We start from the raw sequence: 10,067 nt of genomic DNA, 5'->3' as shown, positions 1-10,067 counted from the left end.
TCTTTCCCTTAGAGAAGTAAAGAATAGAACAGGCAAAAAGAAGAGACTATGATAAGGGTGGAGAAATTCTTTGGTATTCGTGGTTCCAAACTCTTGTCAGGGGCAAATAAGAGTAGTTGTAGCCACTGTGTCACAATCAAACTCAGCAAGACCTACAGTTACAACCATGTATCCACATTTTAATTTCTGGGAAGGCTGATTTGTGTATCTATAGTATAATTCAGCTCTTTTTGGAAGGGAAATATCTAACTTATTCTGTTCTATCTGGAACTCATCTTAAAACTGTCTTTATAATTGGAGTTTTGAAGATTAAAACTGAATGAGCATAAACTTTGTAGCTTATTTGTCATGTTTGGATTTGGCTTTTTTGTACGTGAATAAAAGAGGCTTTAGCTCATCTAAGACAGACTTTTCTTGTCCACTCTTTTAGAGTGTTAAATGAACGCTTCTTTCATCATACAGTTTTTACCCTCCCCTTTTTTTTTGATGCATTCCCTGAAATAAGTGAAGTATTGTCAAAAGAGAGAGCAATCCAGAATATGGTTTCCATGACAAATATGGTAATAGAGAAATGCTAAGAAGTCAGCAAGTTTATTTGTTCTGGTTCAGTAAGGTAGCTGAAGCTATAATGAATTCAGGTTATAAGAAAAACAAATTCAGGTAGAATATCAGAAGTAGTTTCACTTATATTAGTAATTTTACTACTCTATAAAAAGTTTGAGAAAAGTGAATCTTCACTGTACATTAGAATTGAACAATGCCCGATTTGCTTTAAAATTGAATAGGGAATACTTAGTGTGAAAAGCAGGGATAATTTAAAGTCCTAGTATTGCTTCCTTTGTGTCCCTCCTCAAACACCTTCTTTCTGTGTTGCTGATAGACATGAGAACACCTGAAGCATACATCTCCCCACTGTTTACATATCGTTCTGCAGAGCACAAGGAGTTACAGAAGTGGGACTTTCATGTAACATTGAGTATACTGAAATTTGAGGCTGGCTGAACTCGGTTTTATCTAATGTCTTGAGGAGTAATGTGTTAGACTGGAGAAATATCTGCACATCAGGAATAGTCCAGTCCTAAAGTGGAAAAAATATTTTTTTTTATTAGTATGACATACTTAATTTTAATCTCTTGCTAAAGCGTTATAATTTTAAAGTGAGTATTTAACCATTTTCAACCCTTTGACAACTCTGAAATAGATTAAGTTGCAAGCTGTGTGTGTATACTTTATCCTGGAAAAATGTGGCTGGGCAAAGCTTAATTTGTGTATGTATTACAGCTGCAGAAAAACTGTCCTCCCATCAGTCTTCTATCAGAGGGAGGGAAGAGAATTATGTTAGTTATCTGCTTAGGAATCCTCAGTTGGTAAAACTGCCTCAGTCTGCCTGGGCAACATGTTAGCAAGCTTCAGAAGCACAGACAAGAGTTTGAGCTGAAATCTGGCATTGGCCTGAGAGGGCATTTTCAGGAAAAATTTTTGGGTTGGGAAAGTGGAGGAGGAGCAATATGCATAAAGCATTGCCGAATAGGTTCCTGTGAAAGGAAATGGACACATTGCACATTTTCTGGTGATGCCATTGGGAAGGAAGACAGCCTAAGCAAGAAAACCTGAATGTGCTACTGGATCTCAGAATATGTTTTAGAACTGGGTTGTGAAGGAATAGTGGAGGAAAACAAGCCCTTCAAACATGGCTTAAAATAAAATTAAAGCCAAGCAAAAACGTCTCTTCCTCTCTCTCCCTCCAAACAAGAGTTCAGTTACTATTGTCATGAAAAGACAAATTTCTCACATTTGTTCACTTAATACTTTAATGGAATTATCTTTTTATGCATGTAGTCCAATGTCTTGCGTTGACACAATGAAAGCTGCTTATGAAAGTATTTGTTTAGTCAAACCACATTTTCAAAGAGTTTTTGCCATCTTCTCAAAATTCATTTGAATAGGTGCATGTCTGGTTAAGTTTGTGTATTTTGAATTTGGATGATGTGAAGGAAGTGCTCTTCACAATATAAGGAAACTTCAATGATAATGTTGGTTCAGCACAACAGTAGGAGGAGGGTTAGACAACAAATTATGGGCTCCTTCAGTCTGGAAATGCTATTTGCTAATAAGTACTGTTGTTGAGAAAATGTGAATCTACTTGATTATATCATTGAAAGTCTAATTTTTAATTTTTTTTTTTATTCTATAATATAAGTTAATCCCGGACTTTGTGTTTCTGTTTACTTAAAGTCAATCTTAATATCTTTCAAAAATACTTAACTGTGCCTATAATAAAGGTGGCTTTTGTAAAATGTTTGCTGATTTCCCCCTTTCTGAATAGTCTGTCAGTATTGACATAGCCACAGTTATAATAGTTATCTTGTTGCACCCTTTCTTCATTAGCTTTTTTTTCCTCCAGCTCTTGTTCATATTCTTAGTGAGGAGGAAGTATTAATAATTTAGTGATTACTGTGGAAAAAGACAAATGTACTTGATTAGCGAAGGAGGGATTATGGTCTCTTTCCTCACCCTGTCCTCTCTTCTCCTATGTCTCTTAAGTGTGCAGTCACAGTTAGCAGTCAGCATCTTGGTCACATACTAAACAGCTTTTCATTCACAGTTTCTGTCACTGCGGACACTAACAAATAATTTAGCTTGGTTTCTTACAAAAATAAGGCATAGACACATTTGTTTCCCTGTCTCCATCCCCTGTAGTTTTTACACTGTTTGATAACTTCTGCCAGATTTCACAGATCACACAAAGTTTGTCAGCGTTGGGTTCTTCCTTATTAAATTCTTGTGGAATTGGGTGGCTGGGTAAAGCCTTATGTCCATGCTCACCCCCCCAATGCCTGGGGGAAGATCTGATGTTATCAAAACCACTGTTCCTTTTTCTGTCCCACTAGGCAGCCAGCTGGTCAACAAGTGGTAGCAACAAGATTGTGCTGCCTTTTGCCTAGATATTGGAAGGAGTTGGAAAGCGTGAGAAAGGTTTAGGGATATTGAAGGGAGGACCTGTAGTTAAAAGGTGAATGGTTCAAGGGTCTTGGACATAAATTCACAGAGAAACAAACTTCATTCATTCTGATACCTGTAGAAAGTTCTTGCTGTGCTGTGAGGCCTGATCGATTCTCTGGTTTTGCATTGAGTTAAAAGTTCATTTATGTATCTGTGAATATGGTTATGTAAAAGTAGGCAGGAGGTAGCCAAGGACCTGTAGTGACAGTTTCAAATAGACGAACAGCTGATTTCATGGAGGAGGAAGCTTTCTGTAACAGTAAAAGGCCATCCTTGCACTTTGAAGGTGGTGTAGTACTGCATTTGATGACTGAAACAATTATCAGCCAGGCTTATGTCTGGCTGGAAGAGTGCTTCCCCCAGCTTACTCTCTGCTGCTGGCTTGCCTATAAGCAGCCAAAGTTACTGTGCATCCTACGTTGAAGGTTCGTGTATCTCTTCTCTGCAGACAATGAGTGCCACTGATGTAGCCAGCTCAAGCTGAAAATTTCACTCTTGCTAGTCTAGCAATGCAGAACAGTATGGTGGAAATCAACAGAGCAGGTAAAGGCATGGTGCTTCAGCCCCTGGACCAGGAGTGAGGGTGTGCACTGTGTCAGGTTCTCATCTTCCTCTGAGCATCACAGTTTTACATGATAGTCCTTATGCCTTTGAAGGATTGCCTTCTTTGTGTTTCTGTTAAATCTCTGCAACTCATATTGAAGGGCTTCTGTAGAAAAATAAGGATGTTTCTGAGTCTCTCCAACTACTTTTTTGAATATTTGTTTGTCCTTGTGCAGTTGGTGTTCTTTAACATGATGTGTGTTTCAGAGGTGTATGAGGTACATACATAACTTCAGGAGCTCATGTCATTGTCTTACTCTGGGTTATGAAAACTTGTGGTAAACATACCACAAAGTGAGTCTGAAATCCAGAACTGTTGGCTAAAGAATTACTAAAAAAAGAAAGGATTCCTTGGTTTTTTTCAGTTGCACAGTAAACTTCTAGAAACGGAGCGGCAGCTTGGGGAAGCACACGGGCGGCTCAAGGAGCAGAGGCAGCTGTCTAGTGAGAAACTGATGGACAAAGAGCAGCAGGTGGCTGATCTGCAGTTAAAACTGTCTCGTGCTGAAGAGCAGGTAGGGGTTCTGACGCAAACTCTAGTTTGTTCTGGTTCTGATAGCAGCCTGTATATACACGTGTGGTGACGTTGCAGTATGAAGTTTGTCCTTATGGCAATTTCAGTTGACTAATACTGTTAAAATCTTACGGTAAAATTGTCAAAATCTGCCTAAATGCCACTTGTCTTACCTTTTTTTTTGGTAAACTAAATACTTGTTGGATGCATGTATGTTCATGATGCTTTACAGATGAACAAAAGATGTGCATTGTGCACTTAGGAGCTTTGTCTGAGGATCTTGTGAAGGAGAGACGTAAGCGCACCTGAGCCCATATGAGTAAAGTGCTGTGTGTAGATATTTTTGTGAGATAAAGCCCTACATGAAGAAAAAGTGAGCGTGACACAGCGAGTCATTGATAGTTAATAACCTGTGTGGGGTGGATGGGCAGAAAACACTCATTTTATTAATTTTTATTTGTTTTAATGAGCATCTTATATTTGTTGCTGATTTTCTGCTGCCTGTATGGGGACTGGCCAAATATCTGAGTGGTATGTTGTCAAAGCTTCAAAGCTTTTCTGTAGCTAATTTGCAAAGCCTCGACCCAGTACAGAAGTGGAGAGACTGCTAAACCGAAGTTGCTACTAAAACTGCTAATAATAGTAAAAATAACATTGTTTTACAGGTATCTATTATCAGTCATGTTACAGCTTAACAGCTTTTGGAAAAAAGCATACTAAAAATCTGTTAGCGTTTAGATTTTTGAGAGCTAAAATCCATATATATCTCATAGTTGTTTTACAGTTCTCGTGTGTGATATAGAATCTCGCCTATTAATAATAATGAATGCTTTGATAAGTTTTTGATTTTTTTTTAACTGGCATTACACACGTTTATTTTTATACCAGTTTTCAAACATTCATGTTTAGACTAAAATCTTTTAGTGTTAGAATGAACATGGAGCAGTGTTGGCATACTGAGTTGTGCTTGTTTTCTCATTAGTCTGGTTTGTTCGGTTGGATTTTTTTCAGCTGAAGGAAAAAGCAGCAAATTCCACAGAACTGCAACATCAATTAGATAAGGCAAAACAGCAGCACCAGGAACAGCAGACACTTCAGCAAAATACTACATCAAAACTACGAGAAGCTCAGGTAACATAGTTATGTATCCTTGTAAAAGTGTATTTCAGGATTTCGTTATTTTAAATATGTTTTCTCTGTACAAGTAACTTACGTGACTTACACTAGTTTTAATAAATTAACTTGTAAATGTAGAACAGAATATACAGAAAGTGTTTATTAAATTTATCCGACATTTTATGCATTAGGAATAAATTCTAGGGTCCTTATAATTAAGGAAGCTATTATGTGATTTTTTAGAATGATTTGGAGCAAGTACTACGACAAATTGGAGATAAGGACCAAAAAATTCAAAATCTCGAGGCTTTGCTCCAAAAAAGCAAGGAAAATATCTCTCTGCTAGAAAAGGAAAGAGAGGACTTGTATGCAAAAATTCAGGCTGGTGAAGGGGAAACTGCAGTTCTTAACCAGCTACAAGAGAAAAACCATGCGTTGCAAATACAGGTAAGAACTCGGAGACTGGATTCTTTTCTGTCATTCTCATTACTGAATCTTGTTTCATTTTTTCCTGTCTCATCAGGTCTGACACTTTTCTGTACTTTGCTGGGTTTTTGATACTTGCTTTAAAGATCTTACTGTAAATTTCACAGGACTTGTGTTTTGGCGACTTCTGTGCTTTCAGCATAGGGGAAGGAATTCCTAGATGTTTCCCATGTACATATGCTAGTAATACATGCTTACAAATAACTTATGGATACATATACACTTAAGTTTCTGTCATTTTCAAAAGAGGTTTAATTCCTGCTATCAACAGTAAAATTCAGTTTAGCCTGTATCTGTTGTCTCCTTAGTATTTGGGGTTTGTTACAGTAAGGCCAGATTGACAATTCCCTTTTGCTTCCACTTTCAGCTGGTAATGTATTTAAAGTCTAATATTGTGTACAAAATAGACTTACTGTAATAGTTCAGAAGAAGAAATGGGATAGCGGTGGATCTCCAAAGCCATGATAAGACATGCCAACATTCAAAAGATTTATGACTTCCTTGGACATGCTGTTACAGCCTTCTTTTCTCCTTGCCTCTTTTTTTTTCATTGCAGGTAACTCAGCTGACAGAGAAGCTGAAGAATCAATCAGAAAGTCATAAACAAGCCCAAGAGAATTTGCATGAGCAAGTGCAGGAGCAAAAGGCACATCTAAGAGCTGCTCAAGACCGTGTCCTTTCCCTGGAAGCAAACATCACTGAACTGACTAGCCAGCTAAATGAAAGTAAAGAGAAAGTTTCTCAACTTGATGTACAGGTAATGGAACTCTATACTGTCTGATGATGATGAATCCTGCTTGTGCTTTCTGTATTCTCTCCAGAGAACATACAAAGCAACTTGGGTAAAAATTGCATGTTTCTACCAACAGATGACTGAAGTAGAGTAAGGCAGATAAAACATGTAAGTGGGTGCAGAATAGCAATAGATGGCAAGTGTTCATTTTGTTGTTGTTGGTTTTGTCTAGATTTGTTTTGTTGGTTTGCCTTTTTTTTTTCTTTTTTTTTCTTGTTTTGTCTAAATTGAAAAAGCCCCAGAGTTCATAATTGAGTTGGGAAAATCCATCCTCGAGCGTCTCTTGTGCTGTCTGTAATGATTTGTTATCCTAAACCCTTCACTTACCCGTCCTGGATTCTGTGCAACGGAGTGAAAGTCTGTTAAGTCACTAAGATCTTGTCGCCTAGAAATTTCCTATGCTGTTATATTTTGTCAAACCCAAAAGCTGTGGGCCACCTTGTTGCCATTTTAATTTACTAAACAAGAAAGTTCCCCAGTATGGACTTGATGTTGGCTCTCCTACTGTTAAGTACTGCTTAAGCTAGAAGCTGCTTATTATGTTCAGCTGTCCCAAAGAAAGAATAACATTTGATCAGAAGTTTGGCAAGTATTAAGTTCTTGCATCAGTAGGTTTGGAGCAGCTAGTACTGTTGTTCTTGCATTAATTCACTGTAGTATCTTCAGAATTAGTGATACTCAGTTTTCAAGCAGGTCTGGGAACTTGTTCTGATATAGCTTTGTGATGTTTTTACTGGGCTTTGCTACAATACCTAGCCTGTTATTTCACTGAGACATTAGCATGTCTGCTAGGGATAAAAATAGTAAAGCACAATAGCAGGTGACCCCGAGTATTGCCTCTCTGCACCAACACCACTCATACCTACCTTCTAAATTTTACTTACTGGGTATTTTGGGAGCAAGGGGGGTTGCTCCTTGACAGACAGATAGAACAGAGAAAGATGGTACTCATGTGGAAGCATATTTTTGTTATTTCTTACTCTCCTAGCTTTTAAAAATTTTGGAGACCCACAACTGTGACTGTAATCTGAGCTTATTGAGGTACACGTGTTTGTGAATGTGCACACAATGTGAATGGAAGTCTATCTTTTTGTAAGTTAAAATATATTCCTGGAATACAAGATGAGTGAGACTGGTGGTGTTTTTTTTTCTGTTTTCTTTAGCTCAAAGTAAGACTTAACTGTTGCTTAAAATCCTGATATTTTCTAAACTTTTAATATCTTATATCTTTCTTCATTTTTTTTTTTTTAAGTAGCACATGAAAACTGCTGATTTTGCTACTAAGCATACTGATAAATATAAAAAAAATTGAAAATGAGCTATGGAAAAATAGATGTTCTAGTGAAATACAACTTGCCTTTCAGGTAAAAGCAAAGACTGAATTGCTGCTTTCAGCAGAAGCATCAAAAGCTGCTCAAAGAGCGGATCTTCAGAATCATCTGGACACTGCTCAGCATACATTGCAAGATAAGCAACAGGTTATAAGTAACATACAAACATAAATTTTACCTAAAAATTACTTATAAACATAACAATAGTCTTTTTACAAGCTAAAGAAACATATGAATATGCATTTGGAAATCATCATTTAGAATATTTTAACCAAGTGATATGTATTCATTTCTTTTTGCTGTAATATGGACCAGATGTATTTTTTAGTATGAAGAATTTACTAAGAAATCCACTCTTCACTGTAGGATTATGGTCCAGTCTAAGCTGTCCTATTAGGGTATAATTCAGTTTTCACGTGTATGTTATGAAAAAAAGATTGCAGGATGTACTGGGTACAAGTAATCTTAATTCTTACTGCAGATTCAGATAAATTCAGAATCAGACTTCTATATTCAGCAATTATTATCTGTGTGCCAACTGTCACAAAAAAAACCTAAAGACTGATGTTAAAATGGCATGTTTTACCATGTGCTAATGCTAGTGAAGCTCTCCACCAGCTGCTGAATCAAATATTAACATTGTTAGAATCAGTGCTATTGTGATCTTCATGGAAACATCCAGCAGATGCTAACATAGCACCATATTTCAGCATAAGAATGTAATTAATTGCTATAAACCTTGCTGCTCTGCACCCTACCTGTCTCCTCACAGCAGCTAGAAGACCATTTTTTTTCCAACTATTAAATAATTAATAATGAAATACATCAGCTTGGCTGGAGTGCAGTGAGCAGTGATGTAGCTGTCATCATAGTGGTAGTAACTACATGAATGTGTTCATGTCTCTTGTGGAAACTGGGTTGCTTTGTGTTGAACCAAATAGTTTGAAATATCTCTGGTATGTGGAGAACTGACTGTTTCCATGGTACTGGCTTTCTTCAACAATGCTTGATTTCATGAGGACAGCAGAAATTTTTGCCAAGGTTTTGTAGTGTTACTTTCTAGTTACTGTTGTCCAAACTGCAGGATCTAGTGCCATTATTATTTGTCAGTTTAACAGAGAGAATTTGTACATCTGTTTGCGTTTGCCTCTCTCAATTTCCTGCCCTTCAGAATAAAAAGAAACATTAATTTACATTTTAGTTTGGACATGTTAGAACATTTAAAGCATACATGACATTAGTCATTTTTGGGAGTTAGTTAAAAACTAACCCCCCCTTGTGTTTTTATTTTACCTCAGGAGTTAAACAAGGTCAGCGTTCAGTTGGATCAGGCTACAGCTAAGCTGAATGACAAGCAGGAATACTGTGCTCAGCTGGAAGTCAATCTTAAAGAGTACAAAGAGAAACATCTTTATTTAGAACAGAAAACTGAAGAGCTACAGGGACAGCTTAAGGTTTGTATTGAACACAGTACCTGAGCTCACAGAAACTAATGTTCTCTGCTGTTTGGTATCATATGATAAAGGCTGTGGTCAAATTCTGGGGTAAGGATTGTATCAATCCCACTTGTGTAGGCTTTCATTTTCAGTAGTGTTTCCTGATCCAACCTTTAATCCTATTCTCCTCTTCTATGTTAGCATATCACACTGAGAAGATTAGCTTGGGACATTGCCACTGTACTGTCATTTTCCTGTACATGTGCTTCTGCTAACCTCTGTGCTACTGGGAAGGTGTTAGAAGAGGGAGTGTGAATGCTTCCTGAAATTAGAGTCTTCAAGGTCAACCTTATACACTTTACAAGTGGTAGCTGGGAGTACGTGCTGGATTGGTTAGTCCAAGTTAACACTACCTGTCTGGTTTAATTTATTTTTAAAGCCTTTCAGTAGGCTCCTGCAGAGGCTTTTTTAGCAAGATTTTTCCTCTAACTTGATCTTGAGTTTTGCATTCCATTTCTGGAATAATTTTTTCTCTTAAAGTGCACACAATTCTGGTGGAGGTGTTGGTGGTTTTAGACACTAATGTTTTCAGTTAAGGATATGAATTAGTCCTAATGCATGAAAGCTTTTAAATTTTGGCTTTAACTTTTGTTCAATATTTGCTGAGCAATCTTGATGGTCAAAATTCACAATATGTAAAACCATGTGGTACAAGGATCTTCAGAGCCATGTAGAATTATTTTTGTGGTGTTGTCTGTTTTGAGGGAGATTAGCAGTCTTTATAC

The 10,067-nt window shown here is 37.2% G+C and overlaps 1 protein-coding gene across 1 annotated transcript in view; it reads left to right on the top strand.

The window, feature by feature from the left end:
* Positions 1-9,300, top strand: part of LOC103776580 (early endosome antigen 1-like) — a gene marked incomplete at its 3' end in the record, with an annotated part of 43,689 nt that extends 34,389 nt beyond the window's left edge. The window contains exons 12-17 of the mRNA XM_008944094.1: positions 3,972-4,121; positions 5,132-5,251; positions 5,480-5,683; positions 6,279-6,479; positions 7,880-7,993; positions 9,145-9,300. Coding sequence (XP_008942342.1) covers positions 3,972-4,121; positions 5,132-5,251; positions 5,480-5,683; positions 6,279-6,479; positions 7,880-7,993; positions 9,145-9,300 — 945 coding nt within the window. The remainder of the gene's footprint in view (positions 1-3,971; positions 4,122-5,131; positions 5,252-5,479; positions 5,684-6,278; positions 6,480-7,879; positions 7,994-9,144) is intronic.
* Positions 9,301-10,067: the final 767 nt, after the last annotated feature.

This window comes from Merops nubicus, unplaced genomic scaffold (assembly GCF_000691845.1).
Source record: "Merops nubicus isolate BGI_N331 unplaced genomic scaffold, ASM69184v1 scaffold25887, whole genome shotgun sequence".
NCBI lineage: Eukaryota > Metazoa > Chordata > Aves > Coraciiformes > Meropidae > Merops > Merops nubicus.
Note: the sequence above shows the minus strand (reverse complement) of the source record. Positions and strands in the feature narration are given on the sequence as shown.